The sequence below is a fragment of the Numida meleagris genome, chromosome 7 (assembly GCF_002078875.1).
Source record: "Numida meleagris isolate 19003 breed g44 Domestic line chromosome 7, NumMel1.0, whole genome shotgun sequence".
Classification (NCBI taxonomy): domain Eukaryota; kingdom Metazoa; phylum Chordata; class Aves; order Galliformes; family Numididae; genus Numida; species Numida meleagris.
The window spans coordinates 4493041-4511410 of record NC_034415.1 but is presented as its reverse complement, the minus strand read 5'-3'; the positions used below and the strand labels follow the sequence as shown (position 1 = coordinate 4511410).

The window sequence follows — 18370 nt, the reverse complement described above, 5'->3', positions numbered from 1 at the left end:
TAACATCCAGAGTTTTGCTTTTATTTTTTGGTTGTTTTCATTGAGAGAGAGAAAGAAAACAAGCATCCCAGAGATGAAATGCTAGCAGCTGACACATTTTGGAAAGTACAGTAGAGAGGAAGGAAATAATGTAGTTTATCTGCAGAGAAAAGGGAAAACAGACATAATGCTGACATAGTTTGCACTGTGCCCGCTCCAACAGCACTTGAGCTACACACCCTGTTTTTATTCACATGGAAACATACTGTCACACACAGGTGCCAGGAGAGGAAAAGTAGACACATACAAACGTGCAGTTTAGTTTTGTATGGATCAGTAATATAGAAGCCTTTCACTGCCTCTCCTAGTACTAGACAGAATGTATTTAAGGCATAATTTACCATCCTTTTGTTCCTAAAGCAATTGAAAGTGTAACAAGCCAAGATGTCAGACACAGAAAAGTCAACAACAGCTAATCCAACAGAGGTGAAAGCTATCGTAATATGTACAGAGCAGTATTTTGCCTTCAAACCAGGGAGTCTCATCTTTAAAAAACAAAATATTAATGAAAAAACGCAGACCCAGATTCTTTAAAAAAAAAAAAGCAAACATTGCCAACACAAGGAATGTTCATTAGAGTCCAGTTCCCACTAGAGCTACTCAAGAGGAGGACGTAAAAGGTGATTACGTGGAACTGCACTGATCGGCTGTTCCCAAAGCTCACCCCTTGGAGAGGAGGTCAGCCTCCACAGTACCCTAGTGCAAACTGCCTCAGGGGAAAAGCCTGTAGTCAACAAGCCTTTACACTTACAGTTAGGATTCACTAAGAGGTGTAGTACTCAGGTGTCACCTAACATTTCCAGGACACTTGTATAAAGGTGATGGTCCTGCATGGATTCTAATGCACATCCCCAGTGAACAGTGTCCTGCACACACACACACACATCTGCCAGGCTACCAGCTTTCCCTCTTCAGTGTAACCAGGTCACAGCCACCAGAATCTCACATAGACGATCAGCATGATAAAAAACACAGCTACAGCCGCAAGTTTGGCATAAGTGGAACGCATGTTCAGATACTTTGCATCCTGACGGTACTTCTTGGACAAACTGGACAAGTTGTTGGCCTTGGAATCCAGAGCTGTTGGAGGGAAAGGGCAGAAAAGTTAATCAAGATTAACCCAACCAGGTATTACCCAGATGTTACATTAACTGAGTAAGCTTTTCTGAAATAGCTAGAAGCGTAGCAGTATTGCATGGCAGCACAGCTAGTGCCTGTCCGCAGTGCTCTAGTGCCTGTTCTGCTAGGATGAGGGCCACTCCAGGTGGCGAGACATTCAAATTGCCCAAAAGAAGCACCAGTATCCATCATGTGCTTCAGGATGCAACTGACAGAAATGACACACCCACTGAGACCATTGCTTTCCTTAGGAGACCTTGGAATTAGGAAGTCTTTCCACCTGACTTGCTCTACCCACGCTGCTGACTGAGGGGACAAAGTAAGCAGATACCAAACAGCAGCCACCGCCTGTACCTGAAAGTGCCTCTCCTCGCTGTAAGACTTCCTCAATGTTGGCCACCATAATCCTTTGCACATCCTGCAGCTCTGTGTTGATAGAACCCAGGTTCCTCCTTGCTCGGCTGTCGATGTAGAGCTTCTTGGTTTTCTGGATGTAGGTGTCTGGAACAAGAGAGGACTGTCAAGAGGAATACTTATCTCCCTACGGTATTTGCTTTGCCAAGCAAAAGGAACTGAACTGTCTCTGCTTCAGCCTATGCCTTCTTCAGCTGAAGGACCCACCACTGTTTGAAGACTTTACAGTCAACAGCCTGATAGACATCAGCAGTGTTCTGTTAAAATGCTCCAGATTTCCTGGTTAACTGTGTTCACTGAAACATATCCTCAAATACAGACACAAAAGAATACAGGATCACAACCATTCTGCTTCAAGTTAATGTATCTTTCACTGCAAATGAAACCTATTACACAGAAAAAGCACAATACAGAGTGATCCTCGCTTCTGCCCTCCCACCTCAAATGCTAATTATCCAATTTGAAAATAAGAAAATGTTAAGAACCAGTTCCAAGCATTAATCTGGCTGCAGAAAGAGGCTGCAGACATGGGTTAGAAGCTTTGGGCTTTTTACTCTGCCCCTCCAGGCCAGCACAGAAGGGCCTTATCCTAAAAGCAAGGCACAAAGGCTGAGAAACCATGCTGCTGGATGTGTGGTGCCTCCAGGAGAATAACATTCTTACAGGCTCTACCCACACAGTCCTGGTTCTGTTCCCACGTAATGGGCACACCAGAGGAGAACAAGACCTCAAGTCACAGTTGTTCTTCCCTCTCCAGCACACTGGTGTTCTCATGGTTTGCATCCCACTCACTTTCATTCAAGGTGCTGTATCAAAAAAGCCTTACTACACCTTATTAGATCCACACCACCTCATTCAGATGCAGTATGGAGAAAACACACACCTAACACAGAGCAGCCTGGCTGCCAAGGGAGTGGGAGAAGTGCTGAGACAGCCAGCAGACTGCAAGCAAACATTCACTGGAAACAGGCCAAAAGGCTGAAAACAAGAAATCTGAACTAAAGGATATTTACTATTTTCTTACCATGTCTCTATTCATAAGAACTCCTTGCTAAAAGCACCCATTTCAACAGCACCAAAGAGACCAAACTGTCAATTCCCCAGGCCAAGCTGGGGAACATCTTGTGGCTGCAGGCCCTGCAATAAGCCAGCTAACTAGCCTTGTGGAGAGGGACCTCACCAAATTCAATGAAGGAATAGGGCCTGGAAACCGTTGGCACCTTCTTGCCATGCTGCTCATCAAATTCTGATTGCAGGTCTTCCAGATATGCAAAGGCCAGTTTCTTCGGGAATGCAGCTTCGCACAGGACCAGGTAACAAACCCCTTTCTCAATGATGTAGCTAGAAGAATATAAAATAGTTAATCAAGCACTTTCGTACCCATCCTATTAGACACCACCCATCATACCTTTCTTCCTTCAAGTAAACAGTTTTCTTAAGCCAAGAACCAAGCTGGCTTTGTAAAACCCCGCTGCCACTGACTCTAGTACTTCTAAAGTTCAATCATTTGCCTGGGAGCAATGGCTCATCTTAGCCTGGCTAAAATGCTACCTATGCAATGAGAACAGGGCAAACGTACTTCCAGTTTGCCATGTCAGGCCTGGGTATAAACCTTCTGCAAAGTAGTGACTATTTTTTTTTTCCCCCCCACCTAAAATAAATTTTCTTGCAGCCTTAGACCCTGTACCAGCTCTAACAGCTCTGAACTTGAATTCACTGGTACCACATTTGGCATGCGAGTATTATCAGCTAAACAAAAATACCAGCAACAGATGCTATAATTTTGGAGTGAAATGAGAGGACAGCTTGCCTCCTTCCCTCCTACTGTGCATGCCTTCTGCAGCCAGAAAAAAAGAAGCACGAGAAAGTTTGCCAGCAGAGAGAGGGGAGGGTGGTAAACACAGCTTTAAGGATAATGCAGCACAGCCAAGTACCTGAGCCCCGCAAATGTGAAGGCACACACAGGAATTTGGCCTCATTGTGCTAAGGCTCTGACAAGACACCTGGTGACTGCTGGCTCCCATGTTCTATTTTGGAAGGCTGGGTGCTCCCTTCCTCCTCAACACTCACCTATTGCTGGGGCATTGCTATCTACATGCTGACCTCCAAAGGTAGCTGAATAAAAACACTGGTACTAGGTGGGCTCTGGTGACTTCCTCATCATATCTGCAATGGATAAGTAAGACTTTGCTATCAGTTTTTGGGCTGTGACATTAGGAGCCCCCAAACTGGTGCTGAAACAGGAGCTACTGTTGCTCTTTAACCCTGCTTTGTCCATTCTGCAGCTGAACGCACAGAGGTGTTCTCTTCCTCCCACCGCATTCCCTATTGCAGCTAATTCTCATTGTTCACAGAGGTTTAGTGCTGAGCTTGTTTCACTGTGGACACCAGTGTCTCTGTGAGTAGAAAGAACAGGGAGGGGACTTTCATTACAACTCAGCTAAAAGGCCTACTGCAATACAGAGTAAGAAAGAATGAGTCTTAAGATTATTTATTTTACTTTGGTTTCACTACAGCTGTCTGCTGTTGCACACTCCCTATATTTTCCTTCTCATTTGGCCAATACAAAAATAAAGGCAACAGTAGTTCTACCAAAACCAAGGTAGTGGAGATCACAGATAACTCTGGATACACTTTCAAATAATTCTATTATTAGGGATGGAATTTCCATGTCACATTTCTGTTACCTTCCTTTAACTTTCTGTATAATAATGCCATTATGTAGCAGTCTAGTTAACATAGAGATTAACAGTGTATTAGAGAATTGACCTAGTCATAGGGCCATTGTAGTTAAGAAGTTAATAAGCTTAAAATTTTCAATAATAGCTGCATCCAGAGTATAAAACAACTTCCTCCCACAACCTGCTGTTTTTCCAAATACTCATAAAGGTCCAGACCCTCTGATTTAACCATCCTCAACTCACTTCAGAGTATCCTTTTCTGCTACCTCTGTGGTCTGTGTGCAAATCCTGCCAGACTGCAAGGAACAGCTGATCCACCCCAAGCAGAAGCAAGAAATTTCAGCCACTACAATCCACCCATGTTTTTATGACCTTTCTATGTCCCTCAGCTTGGACTGCATTAGTCTGTAGGACTAATCCTATGGTATGCCTTGCCTCTGTTCTTTCCTCACCCTCAGAGACCTTGGCAGCTCGGGATTGCTCTAAGTTATCACTCAGAGCTTGATTTAGCCGCGACCATGTATAAATTTTTTCGAAAAGTTTTTTGAAATAAGCAAGGCTCTTGTCAGACAGGAATAGTACTCCCTGAGAGCCTGAGCAGCACACTGAAGATGAGAGCTAATGAAGGAACGTGCCCAGTCAGTAAAGCTGTGGCCAGTTGGTCCTGCCTGAGGCTCTTCAGCTGTATTTCCCACTTGCTTTTCCACGATATGATGTCAGATGTAAAGTTCATCTGTCAGCATGACAGCAAGCAACCACACATCGCTCTGTCCTGTATTCACACAATTCTGCAGCCTCAGTCCAAGATCAGAAGAGAGTTCCAGCACAGCTGGATGCCACTCTTTTACACTTGTGCATGCCTCTGAGCTTTAGCACAGTACCTGATCACACTGTATGCTCAGCAGTGCGCACACATCGGGGCAGACACTGCCGTTTGCCACTTCTAACTCCTGTAATCCGGACTGCTGCATGCTGAGGGTAGCTAGCAGGTTTCTGTATTTATTTGGGATGAGTTTGAGAGAGAAAACCTTTATCCTTCTAGGTATCAGCAGTAAAGGCCAAGGGTTGTTCTCAACATGACAGGTAAGAGCCACTTAACGAGCCAAAGGTCAACTCACAACTGACAACACAGCATACAATGGGGGCAATTCTGTCCCTGTGCAACCATTACAGCAAGTGCTGTAGCTGGAAGGGTGACACAGCTTTTGGAGCTGGTCTAAAGATTACATCTGATGACAATCACTTCAGCAGTCTTAGTTTGAGCTTCAGATTTCACCAAGGCAAGACTCTTCTTTGAGCTGATCAAGCTGAAAATGTTCTCCGTCTTCTCAGCAAGTTCAGCTCTCATCACCCTCTCACACCACAAAAAGCTCTGCCCAGGCTTATGCTGCCCTCAGCAGTCAGAGCTCTGATTTGGCAGAAAACAAGACGTGCTGTGTTAACTAACAGCGTTGTCTAAAATAGTACTGATGACCATCTCTGACTCCCCCATTTCCTCCCTTTCCTGCACTGTTATCACAGCAGATTTTTGGATCTGGAAGCATTCTTCTTTTCACAGAGGTCCTGCTTTGATGTCCTATCATAAAAGCAGCAGCGCGAGAGTGCTTTGCAGTAGCAGCTGTCAGTAGCCTGTGGAACTTGCCTAGAGACTGAATACAGAAAGATAAATGCTCCTGTCCCTGCTTATTAGCCAGCCACGTAACCTGGGTGTTTCTTTGAGACATCCATCAAAACATGAGCTTGCTCAAATTATCCTGGCTTCAGTTTCCCAGGCACTGCAACTGAAGCAGTCTTCCCAGACATTGCTCTGCTTGCATCATGGAAGCAACATGACAAAGGAGTTTACCAGGATCTCTAAAGACTCCTTCCCAAAGCTTCACTGTCAGTCAGAGATAGACCCATGCAGTGCCATCGGAACATCTATAAACTAAGTATTTGAACTCTAGAAAATTTTAACTTCTAGACAGAAGATGCAGAGTAGCACTCTCCTGTTAACTCTGGTACAGTGCCCATGCCCTGTAAGAAATAAGAGCAGCCCACCTGCTTGAATTAGTGACACTGTAACTCCAAGAGGGAACAAAAGACAAAAGTCTTGAAGCAATTGACTGCACATAAGCAGCTTTTGTTGAAGACAGCCGTCCCCAAAAAATTCCTCTTTTTCTTTTCATATCACTGAATCCCTCAACATTTAAGAATAGGGTAGTACAGAAGATGTACAAAAGGGCCCTTGTTATAGAAGCAGAGACCCCAAACCAACCCTGACCCAGATTCAGAGGCTGTTTCCCTCTTACCCAGCTATTAACACACACGTGGTCACCAGCGTTTGGGGACCAAGAGCAACCTTGCTGCTGGCAGCACAGCAAAGCTTTGCACATCACTGTCTTAGCAATCCCACATGGCACCCAGTCTCACAGAGATTTGCTTCTCTAATGTAAGTATTTCTGCTGGTAACATAATTCTGATTCTTGACAAGAACTTGACTCAGTTCTGCAACAGTTATTCTGCTAGGCAGTTACATATCACATAAAGAAGCATTTCTTCTTCTGTCTTTTGTAGGCTATGAATTTTTCCACCTATTACTTTCCTTCCAGGTCTCCTTGCCGCTGGTTAGGGGGTAAGGATGCCTGACCCATGTTCTCTGTAGGCTTTCATTATTCAGCTTCACTTAATAGTGTGCAGAAAAGCCAAGAGATTTCAAGCTGAGTTTGCAAATATTTAAGTAATTAAATGCAGCAACACATTTGTTGATAAGATCAAACCTACCAGATGTGAAAAAAAATGCTTTTCAGCTATTAGAGAGAGTAAGTATGTCAGAGACAGACTATATGCTTGAACATATATGGATGAATAAAAGAGTACACTCTCATGGGATACATGAAAAGGAGAATCTCATGCAGAAGAGGTTCACAATGGAACTGCCAACCTGCTTTTATCAGTGGCATCTGTTTTTGAAAATGCCAGAGGGTATAGAAAACCCAATGGAGGTAAAAAGTGATATTAGAGGGTACAAATCAACACAGAAAACTTAAAAAGAACACAATCTACACTGTCTTCAGTAAAGACAAGGCTAAGAAGACAGCTGAAATGCCAGAAGGTAGCACCATGATGTAACACCTCACATGCTCTCCCTGAGCTCACCTATTACCTCACCAGCAGTGTTGGCAGCTGCATCATTCACCCTCCCTAGGACAGCCCAGTTTCTCAAGAGGATCCAGAAGCACCTTCCTTTGACCTCCAAGGCAGCAGATGCTGACCCTGCCACCGTACCCACGGCCACTTACTGGAAAGCCATGGCTCCCGCCTCCAGAGTGCACCTCGTAGGGGACTGCTCGTTCAGCTTGCGGAACAGCTGCTTCGCCTGGCTCTGGTACTGCTGCAGGTCGCGGCCGGACTGCGGGGAGAGGACAGGCTGTTGGGGGCTACTGCTACCCGGCAAAAACCCCCCACCCGCGTCCCAACGGCTCAAGGAAGGGCTGACCGCGGGGGGCGGCGGGGCCTGACTGCAGCCTGAAGGAAGGCGGCAAGACGAGTTGGACTGGGCCGGACCCAGATGAGCCGGACCGGGCCTGGTCGGGCTGGGACCCCCGCCCCACCTGCTCATCTTCCTGCATGGAGGCGGCGAGCGGCAGCCCGTCCGCCACGCGGGCGATCATGGTAAGCAACACCATCCTCGCCTCTGCTCGCTGCCCCACAGCCGCCGCCTCCTTCCTTAGCCACCACTGAGCTGGCCGGAAACTGCCCCTACAACATCCGGTCCACCACCAGCAGCCGCCCGACTACTTCCGGCCGCGCCGCAGGAAACCGCCCCACCGGCAGCGCGGGCTTCATCTGAGTGATCTGTGGGCGGTGCCTAGAGAAACCACACCCCCACAGCCACACCCCACAGTTTAGCCACGCCCATTAGCACTGTCAGTCACAACCGCTGCTTTTTAGGCCCCGCCCACCTTCACGTGACCACACCCCCCCCGCCGGGGCGGGGCGGCGGCACAGGCGGCGGCGGCGGCGGCGGCCCGGTGGGCGCACGCCAGGCCGGCAGCCATGGCGGCGGAGCGGGGCCGCCTCAGCTTCCCGGGCGGTGCCGGGGCCTTGGGGCGGCCCGTGCCTATGAACCTCTTCGCCACCTGGGAAATCGACGGCTCCAGCCCCAGCTGCGTGCCCAGGTAACGGCGGTGGCGGACACACGCCCACCTCGCCCCTTCCCCTCGGCATGCAGCCGGCGGGGCCTGCCGGCTGGGCAGTCCCCCGCGGGTCGGAGGCCCCTGCCCGGCCACCCCCCAGCCCCGCTTCCCCTCAGCTTCGGCCCCTCTGCCCCGCTTTGGGGGTCTCCCTGTCTCGCAGCCCCCCGTTGCCTTGGCGACGCGACGGCCCCCGCCATTTTGGAGCGGGCTGCCCGTCGGGGCCGTCCGGTTGGCGAGGCTCGGCGCCGGGCGATCCCCTGCCGAGCCTACCAGCGGGTGCACGCTTAGGGCTGGGGCGTGCCGGTGATCACAGCGCCTCTCTGATTTGGTTTTAACGTCTTTTACTTCTTGGGGGCAAAGCGGGAATGAGTGAGTGAGGAACGGAGTCATCGGGGTGAGGTCGCAGCAGCGCAGAGCTCTGCAGACACCCCGGTGCCTCCATGTCCTGTGCCACGGGATGGTTGGACCCAAAGTCCTCTGTCTGCTCTGCCGGTGGGCACAGTCCCTGTGTTGCAGGCAGGCAGCTGTCTGCTGCGGCTGTTCCGCGCTCTGAGCTCGGATAGCGTGGACAAGGCAGAAAACCTGAGTTCTGCGGGTGGTTTGGGTTAGGACAGCCCAATTGTGCTGGCAGCGTGAGGCATGTCATGCAGCAACTTTCTCTGCTCTTGTCCTGCTCAGCTGTCCTGCTCTGCAGCGGGAGGTTTCCAAAGGGCACTGCCACCAGGAGGGCACGTGCCTCTTTCTAATGAGTCCCTGTGCTGCTGTGCAGAAGAAGGTAGAGGAGCAGCTGGAGCGCTCTTGCGTTTTGCACTGGGTTCCAGTGCCTTTTGCATCGACCCTGGTGCTGTGCAGAGGACATGGAGCCCTATTGCAATGCTGCTTTGAACACTATTCTCTCCTTTGTGCCCATGGCTCCAGGAAAGCAGTGGGGTTTCCATCTCACCCAACTCTTAATGGCAGCTGTTACAATTAAAAAACACAAACGTTTGTTGCTGTCAAGGACTTTTAGTTCTGCATTATCATTTATGCTGATACTTGCAGATATGAAAACTAGCTCACAACATAGGTTGCTTGTTTGCAGATCTGTGGATGACCAGGAACTGCAGCGTAAGGATGCTGGCCCTGCTTGGCTGTGTGGTAGGGCATGGAGGCTCAGGTTGGCACTTGAGGCGGGCAGGCAGCTGGCTGGGGTATGGGTGGTGTGAGGGGCAGCGTGGGTACCACTTCATAAAGCGCAGATCTGGGGCTCAAGGGGGAAGCGTTGGAGGCACTGCAGCAAGCTGTGAAGCAGAAGCTGGTGCAAGTGCTTGAACTGCATGCTCTGAGGCTGTGATGGGAGGGCTGGGGCACCTGTGTTCTATCTAGGAGCACAGCTTTTGTGTGAGAGAGGTCCCAAGTGGGTGGGTCCCTCTGGCTTCGGCACTGGTGTTGCCATTGCCTTTGCCAGCTGCTGCTGTCTGCCTGTCCTGCCCAGCTGGTTGTGAGCTCCATGCAGGCTGGGCTGTATGAGTGCTGTGTCAGGGACGCAACGTGCAGCGGGACTGCAACTGTCACTGTGATTGCCAAGCCCGCTGTTCTGAAATGAAGTCAGAAACACCGATGCTGCAGCCCTGCAGCACTGTTGGTCTGATGGCAGGGGAGGAGTATGCTGTGTTGCTTGTGCTGGGCAAACAGCAAGGGCTGTAGCAGCAGCTGGAGTGCTGAACCAACGTTCTTCTGTTTCTCACCATTTAACGTTGTGTCCTGTGGTGCCACATCAGGTCCACACTTTGTGTTTCATTAGAGGTTTTCCAGTGAATCACTGTGGTGGAGAAGGCAGGAGTTTGAAAACCTGAAGTTATATTTTAGGCTCATAGTGTAATAATTTTTCTGTGGCACAAAGGCATTTAAGATTTTTTTGTGGTAAAATGAGAGATATTGGGATAAAAACTGTTCTGTGGGGCGAGACGGTATTAAAAATGAGCTTGTTATTCAAGCAGATATCTGCTGGGACGTGAAAAGAGGATGTAGAGGAGAATGGGTCAAGTAATGTGGAACTGCCTTGGTCTCTTTTGAGATTTCCACCCGTGACAAGTTCCCCTCCAGGTTTCTGTTGACAGGACAGCCTTTGTAGCTCAGAAGAGACTGGAGTTGGGCAGAGGATTCGTGACAGAGGAGGGTGCATTTGGGGATTGTTTCTTTCCCCTTTGTGGAAATAAACTGGCTCCATTCCTCAAGCATTTCTTCCACAGTGATCTGAGCAGCAAGAGGGCCGGCTGGAAGCATTGTAGGCTGTGCTGTGGGCAGCTGGCATCACAAAGGTGCGTCCTGAGCTCCCCAGGCAATGGCTGTGAGCTGCACTGTGGGAGGAAGGCCTCCAAGCACTGCTCTTCGTTGGTTGGCCTTGTTGGCAGATTGACTGAGAGTCCTCTTAGCCTGAGAGGCTCAGCGAGATCTCAGGGCTGCTTTGGTGCCTCTGTAGTTTCCCTTTCTGAATGGGCTGTGTCTAAATGTAAGGAAGAATAGCAGTGAAGAGTCATAGTGCTGTTCTGCAGCTCTGTGTTTTGAGTGGAACACAAATGCAGGTGCTGCTTGTGCTGGTCGCTCTCTCCTGCCATTTGCAGCAATGGTTTCTGACATCTTTCTTAAGCACACATAGCTCCTGGACTTTTTGGCAGGACTGCTTCAGAAATGCAAGTTCTTTCTTTTATTCATCCCAGCAATGTAACTCAAGCTATGTCATTTGTGTGTAACTGCTGCATTCTGGAAGGGAGGGATGCCTGCCTTGTTCTCCCACTTCTTACTTCTGTGCATTGGAATATTTTCCTTCCTGGAAGGTTACCTTGCACAAAGTTTTTTCAATACCTAAAAAAACAGGAGTGATGTTCAACGGAGAGAATCAAACCTCGTTGCTGAGTTTCCTCACACAAAGAATTAATCAATGTTATTTTGTTCTGTTTTTCTTTTTCCTTTTTGTTCCCAAATGATGCTGATGGATCTGTGGGTGTGAGTGGCAGATCCACTACTGTTTCGAGGGAGCTTCAGGAGGCGATAGCAGCACAGGGAGACTGTTCGAAGAAGAGACAAATCTGGGTGGGGGATTTTGTTGGCTGGGGCTCTGCTGAATCAAGAGGCAATGAAGGTATCTGTTTCGCATGCTACCTTGCCTCCTTGGGTGAGGAAACATGAGAGAATCTGTGTGCTGTACTGGAACAGGAGGCTGCTTTTGCACAGATGTTACTGCTCTGTCCTGCAGGATTGCCTCAAAGCACGCGGACATCCCCAGGCAATGGAAACTGATTGCAGTGAGGCTGTGGGTTTACAGCAGCCGAGCAGATCCGAACAGTTTGCTCATGCTCCAGGCTCTGTGCTGCTCTTGCAGTGCCAGCTCCATCTCCCACTGCTCTGTTCTGAAATCAGCTGCCTGTGGGTGAGTGAGTTGCTGAGGCCGGCAGAGGAGTCTCAGGGCACATCTAAGTGTCAGCATGATGTGTGAGCAGAGCGATGCAGTGAGGGTTGCTGGAGCATGGAGCCAGTCCTGCAGCTTGCGTGTTGGCACCCTGATGTGGTGCCCAGTCCCTTTCCCAGCTGAGCACTGAGTAGGCAGTGACCTGTGGGAAGCCCATGGCTGCCTGCTCTCTGCAGGTGCCCTCAGAAGGTAGAGCATTGCCTTTTGGTTCAAAAGATGCTTCCTGCTGCTGGAAATGAGAACTTTGCTTGGCCAGTGAGTCCCTGCTTTCTACCCTGGCTCCAGCAGTGGCAACAACAGGGTGTGCACAACTTGCTACTGTAGTAATTCTGGCTGCATGATGCTACATAAATGAGCAAGTAAAATTGCTGATTAATTCAGGTAGGAAGAGACATTGTTTTAAGCGTATCAGCCTCCTGATCCATTGGTTCACTGACATTTAGAAAGAACTCTTGTTTGTTAGGGTTACTGCTGGCACATTCCTTGGGAGCTGACTATGGATTCTTGGTACGTTTGGAACCAGGAAAATGTCTAATTACTCAGATGACTAGGTACGTCTTAGAAGTGCTTGTTTGGAGGCTTTGTTTTGATTTTGTTTGAATAGCACTGAATGCCTAACATTTTACCACTGAAGGAAACTGAATACTGATGAGCATGAGGTAGGCTTTAAAATAATTGCTAGCTAAGGCGATGTTAAACATTTGAGGAGCTTGAGGAAAAGCATCCAAAAGTGAGCGATGGAGGTGAAGTGTGTGGGTAAAACACAGTGGCCAAACCCCATTACTCTTGGAGCCAGTAGGTCCTGTTTCTCCCTTGCTTTGGGTTTAGCCATCGTGGAAGAGGACAAGGCCAAAAGGACATTACCTTCAGCAAGATCAAGTGATCCTTTTGTGCTCCCAATGTAATCGGGTCAGCCAGAGAGCAGCAGAGCTGCTGGTACGGCACCTCTCATCAGCCCTGAGCATGCAATGGTTGCTGTGGCAAGCGTGTGGCTGTATCAAATTAGCTATGAAATGATTTGCATAAGAGATTAATCAGCCGGCAACAAAACATCCCTCTTTTCTGCCAAAGAAAAGAAAAGCATCAACAGAGCTGTTACAAGAGGCCATTATGTTCCTCGCAACCCTTAGTCTTTCTTTTTCCAGGAGCGCTCTGTGTTTTGGCCTTACGCAGGAAGCTGGCCTGCGCGCTGGCTTTATTTGCGTCACATCTTGGCAGCTTTTTCTAATTCTTTTGGGCCAAATTTTGCCACCGTTATGGTGACCTTCTAGGGAGGGTATTTCCTATGGAATTGGTGGCTGGCTGCCAAAAAGCTCTGTATTGCCAGGTCCTCCATTAGCCTTCGCCTTTGCATTGCCTTGCTAAGGAAAGAGAAATTCCTCTGGGCCGCTTGTGTTCCTCCTGGACTGCTTGATTTCCATGGGAAGTTGGGGAGTGGGGCCCCTGGAGAGCATGCAACTGTGAGTGGGCAGGAGCTGATGGCTGGCTTTTACTTTTTCTGCGTTTCTCCCTCCTGTACGCCAGCAATATTGTACGGTCATCCTGTGGCTCCAGACACTGTGTCGGTGTTCAGCCTTGCTTGGTCGCAGAATGCCACCTCTCAAACAGTGCTGTGGGAGCTGGAGTCCAAACGGATCCCAGTGTGTGGATGATAAGAGGCTTAAATGCCTAATTGAATGTGATAGCGTGAAGCTTCTCTCGTGGTGAGGTTTAATTGGATTATAGTACTGCACAGTGATGTGGTGGCTTGCGGGGCATGCAGCCAGCTTCACAAGGAGACAGTGGATCCTCTCTAATCACTCATTTGTTTAAAACAATGAATTGCCTGGAGAGCTCTCTGATGGGCACGCAGGAGCCAGCAGCCCTGGAGAGAGGATTCTTCAGAAATTAGGCTGGTGGACGCCTGGTGCACGTGCGGACCCTCTTTATTCGGTCAGTGCAGCTGTAAAGAGGGTCTGCAAAGCTGCCTCGTGAATCTGAGTCGGAGGAAAGGAGAAGGACGAGTGCTCCGTGAGCTTGGATAAGCAGGTGTGCAGGCTCCCTGCTCGCGTGCTGCAGCCTGGAAGCCTTTAGAACGTCCTTTAGAAGAACTCCAGCACTTTCTGGATGGCTTTGCATGGATGTGACGCTCATCCCAAACTGTGCCTCCCTTCTGGGGTGGCTCATTTGTTCTCTCATCATGTAGCTGCCATTCTGTGGACTGGTCTTGCTTCACGTGCAGCTCCGGTGCTTGGGAGCAGCTGCTGGAGGCTGAGCTGGAAGCTGCTGGCTGAACGAAGTTTTAGTGCTGAAAGCAGAGTGTTTGGTTTGCTGCTATTTCAAAGGAGTTTGAAATCTGCATAGCTGCTCAGATCTTAGTTCAGAAGGGTTGTCAAGAAAAAGAGCATTTGCTCTCCTGTAAGCAGGCACATTAGCATACAAAATCAGCTTTGATGTTGTGGCAGTGCGCTCCTCATCCACAGCCTCTGTGCTGGTTTGGAGAGCTGTTAGGCTTTCGGTCTGCTGGGAAATGCCCCCAGGGACAGCATGTGCCATTCGGGCAGAGGACGGCACCAGGACGCTGGGAGCTTTCCATCGGCTCTCCCTGCCTCCTGCAGCAGCCCTGCGGTAGGGCCAGGCAGATGGGTGCGATCACTGGGTGCGAGAGGAGCCGCCTCTATCTGTGCTCTCAGATGTGCAGGACCCCTCCAAGCTCCGTCTAAAGACACGTGGAGAGGTGGAGGCTTGAAGGTGTGTGCCTTCAAGCATGTGCCTGTGTGTAGGGTGAAGGGAAGAATGTTCTCACTGCTCAGCTGAATAGTTTCTGTTAAAATTCTGTAAGGAAGATACTGACTCCTTCCCTGAGAACCCTTTGCTCTGGCAAGCGTGACAGCTCAAACATCTTTCCCTGCTCTTTTTATTTTTTGACAAAGCTGCTGCAGCATGAGGGCTGGGAGGTTCTCCTGGCTGCTGGGAAGTAAATGTGGTGTGCAGGAAAGAGATTTCCGAGATTTCTGCAGGGAAACACGTGGAGGGCTGCAAATGGAGATATGGGAAAACCACAGTCCGTTCTGTGGTTCTGGCCTGTGTTTCAGGGGTTTCTTTCTATGCAGGGCTCCCATTAATGGCTACAGAGCGTAGCAGTTTGCACATACGCGTGTCTGCTATGTATTTCCTGACAGGCACGAGGCCAGATCTAGATATAGAGCACAGAAAAAGTCCCGTCGAGAGATTCTTAGGAAGCCTTATCTATATATAGTCCATATAAGTCTGTATCCCCTTTCTGCTGAGAGGACAATCTCCGCCTGGAGAGCATGATTAGTGCAGATCCACCCAGCTTCTGAGAACCAGCAGGGGCTCAGCCGTGCAGTGTCACATCTGCTCTGCCCTGTGCAAGCCATCCTCGTGTGCCTGGCTCCTGCACCCTCTGCTGCGGGCCCCAGCTGCACAGCCCGCTGCTGTGACCGTGATGTTGTGACAAGCTGGTGACACGCTGCTCTGACCAGTGAGGCTCAGAGCACGCAGCAGCCCTGGGTGTGAGGGAACAGCTGCGAGGGCTGGGGCACGTTGCTCATGCAGTGCCTGCGCCTTCAGAACACATCGGTCCTCTGGGTGCTCCGCAGTGAGATCAGAGCTTGGCAGTGCCTTGTTGTGGAGCAGCGCTCGTGGGGGTTGTGCCAGTGCGATTCCCTGTTGTGCAGCTGCTTGCCAGGCTGTACCATGAGAGGAGGCTGCACAGGCGTGCTGCTGCTTCTGGATTGAAAACACACTTGCAGTGCTCAGCCCATCTGCTTCAGCGTAACACAGCAAAAAGAAAGGCTCGCAGGTGGCGTGGATGAGAAGTGGGAACATGCAGCTAGGTGAACAGTCTGCCATTTGTGCAGCAGTGTGGTCTTATTAATGTACATGGGGGTGAAGTTCCACAATCAGGACATCTGAGGGTGGTCCCTATACCAGCAGGTTTTGGGCTGTCTCGGCACCTTCTAGGGGGCAGATAAAGAGCAGCACAGCCTTCTTTCTACTGTAAAAGGTTTGCTGCCCACGCAGCTTCTTTACACCATATCCTGGAACCGAGGGGGTGAGACTGGTGAGGTTGTACCAGCTGGAAATGTTCTGAGGTTCTGTTGGAGGCGTGACGTCTGTTTGGATGTGTTTGGGTCTGGAATTGTATTATTCCTCCTTCTCAAAAGAAAAGCTCTGTTTTTGTGCTGGAGAGGCCGATTCCTTTCTCACGTCTTCTAGGGTGCAGTGCTGGCAGCTTAATCCTTAGCCCCATTCTGGCAGGAACCTTGGCAAGATGTGCCCCATCTCTCCTAAGCCCATCAAAGTCACAGGGCTGTTGGAGGATGTCTCCTCACGGGCTTTTACAAATATAGCAAGAGCATTTGAGGTCGCTCAGTCTTGAGTTTCTTCAGGGAGGGCACACTTCAGCTGGAGGCTGCGCCAGCACTCAGTTAGACTGCCTCTGGGGGGTCTGTTCTGAAAATGGGTGTCTGTGGCACGGCTCTAATCTCATGACGGTCCTGCAGACTTTCCAGCTCATCAGGTCCATGTGCAGTCTTTATTTCGCCTCGTCACGTGTGCCCTGATTTCACTGCAGCTCAGCTGGGTGAACCCGGTGGTTTGTAATGGGGACAGGGATGCTGCCATTCGCAGCACAGTGATCACAGTATCTGTTTGCAGGCCGTGGGCAGCCTGCGTCGGGACTCCCGCCCTCTTCCTGCTCCACCTGTGCAGTGGGTCGGTGTGGGTGCAAGGCACGCAGCATCCACTAGTGCTCTGCCTGCTGCAGCAAAGCTCCAGGAGAGCTCTTTCCCGGCAGGGCTGTGTGTGCTGGAAGCGTGTGGTAGTCCGGCTGCCATCGGGGCAGCGCAGTGGAGCTGGGCTGGTGTTCCGTTCTCTGGGGCTGTGCCCTTCCATCTCACATGGAGGGAAGCTCCCCGGTGGGAAGAGGGATTTGTGATCCAGGCTGCCAGCGAGGAGATTGTCAGCCAGGCACTTCCGAACTTGAATAATTGACAGTGTAACCAGAGCCGCTGGAGATTGTCTGGGAGGTAACTGAATCTTCCACACCGATTCTTATGCAAATTCAAACATGTTCTCCTGGATTCTAATGGGACGTGTACAAATGCAGTTTGCGTTGCTCAGAGCTCAGCATCCTTGCGCTGGATCTGTCAATTGCTAATGACTTTATAGTAAGAGCGTGACTTGCAGAGCTGCACCTGTAACAGTTTCTCAGTGGTCTTCATACCCGTGCAAACCAAGTTTCACCATAGGTTTTATGTGGGTGACCTGTGGGTGTTTTGGCAAATGGTTCGTTCATTGCTGAAGCTTGCCTTTGCCTCAGCAGTCTGCTTCAGTACTACAATGAGCTCACACGTTTCAATGCTGTTTGCTTTGCTGATACTTGTGGCTCGCTGAAAGTAAATGCTATTGAGTTCTGCCCAAAATAAGAATAAAAATATGAACGCCATTAATCTTTAAGCTTTACCCAGTAAATCTATAATTGAGTTGATGAGCACATTTGATAAAAATTATTTTGGGTTGCTGGGGGAGATTGGTGTCCTGGCACAGCTTCAAAATCAGGCTTGTTTTTTTTTTCATAAATGTGCCACGTGGTATTGGAATACTTGGTCAAAAGCACATGACCTTAATGTCTTTACAATATAAACAGCCTAGAAATGTTTCCTGCTTATGTACAAAATATTGAGCCAGTGACTGTGTTCCGTGCTTCTACAAGAAACGAGGGTGGTTTTATAATGAGCAAAGATTCATATGTCTCAACTTTTTTTTTTTCCCATCTGGCATTACTTAAATTGATGTTTTCATCTGGGTGACCTCTTGGGTTGGAAAGAAATTACGAAAATAGAAAATGTGGCTGAAAAAGACCTTACTAGGTCCTGTTCTGTGGCTGTGTCCGAAGGCTGGAGTGGCCCCACCGAGCTGCATCCCATGGCTGTTCTCCCTGTGCCATGGCCTGTGTTACTGGCTAGGTTTTGTAGAGGTTTGAGAGTTTTCCTTGTGTAAGGAGTTTGCCAGTCCTGTGTGTAGTCCTTCCCAGTGTGAATCTACACTGAGCCTCAGCAGAGTAACTGGAGCAGGAAGAGCTTCCTTCTTAAAAGAATGCTATTGTTAAAGCATCATTTATCACCAATTTCTAGTACATCTGCCCTGTTCTCCTCCCCAAACCCTTTCTGTGCTCCCATCCTCATGCTGATTTACAGTCCACCGTGTCTGCTCTCATCTTGGGGCTGTCTTGCAGCCATCCTCTGTGGTCTCTTTCTCTCAGATGGGCAGTTTTTGCTGTCAAAAAAGATTGTTCCAAAAATGTCCCCTTTTGTGAAAATATATCTGCCTGCTTTCTAGCTTGCAGAAAGTTGATACGCTTCTTTCCCTATCGAGTTGCACCCACTGCCTTAAAATGAAGGATTTGCAAGGAAAGCTGAGAACTGCAAGAACTGGATCATATATATTTCATGTTGCCAGTGGCTTGCTAGGGGGTGAACTCCCTT

At 49.3% G+C, this 18370-nt stretch overlaps 2 protein-coding genes across 9 annotated transcripts in view; one reads left to right on the top strand and one right to left on the bottom strand.

Annotated features, from left to right (window-relative positions):
- SEC22B (SEC22 homolog B, vesicle trafficking protein) lies at nucleotides 1–8058 on the bottom strand. The gene is made up of 5 exons (XM_021405631.1): nucleotides 7847–8058; nucleotides 7535–7644; nucleotides 2753–2913; nucleotides 1513–1659; nucleotides 1–1119 (listed from the first exon to the last, which is right to left on the bottom strand). The coding sequence occupies exons 1-5, from the start codon at nucleotides 7919–7921 to the stop codon at nucleotides 965–967; spliced, it is 648 nt and encodes a 215-aa protein (XP_021261306.1). The 5' UTR covers nucleotides 7922–8058; the 3' UTR covers nucleotides 1–964.
- Nucleotides 8232–18370, top strand: part of PACS2 (phosphofurin acidic cluster sorting protein 2) — a 70915-nt gene continuing 60776 nt past the window's right edge. For 6 of the 8 annotated variants that reach the window (XM_021405625.1, XM_021405624.1, XM_021405622.1 and 3 more), the window contains exon 1: nucleotides 8233–8413. In XM_021405625.1, the coding sequence (XP_021261300.1) occupies nucleotides 8292–8413 (122 nt within the window). In that variant the 5' untranslated portion in view covers nucleotides 8233–8291. Of the gene's footprint in view, nucleotides 8414–18370 lie in introns of all 8 variants that reach the window. The other 2 variants (XM_021405630.1, XM_021405626.1) reach the window with 1 other exon arrangement.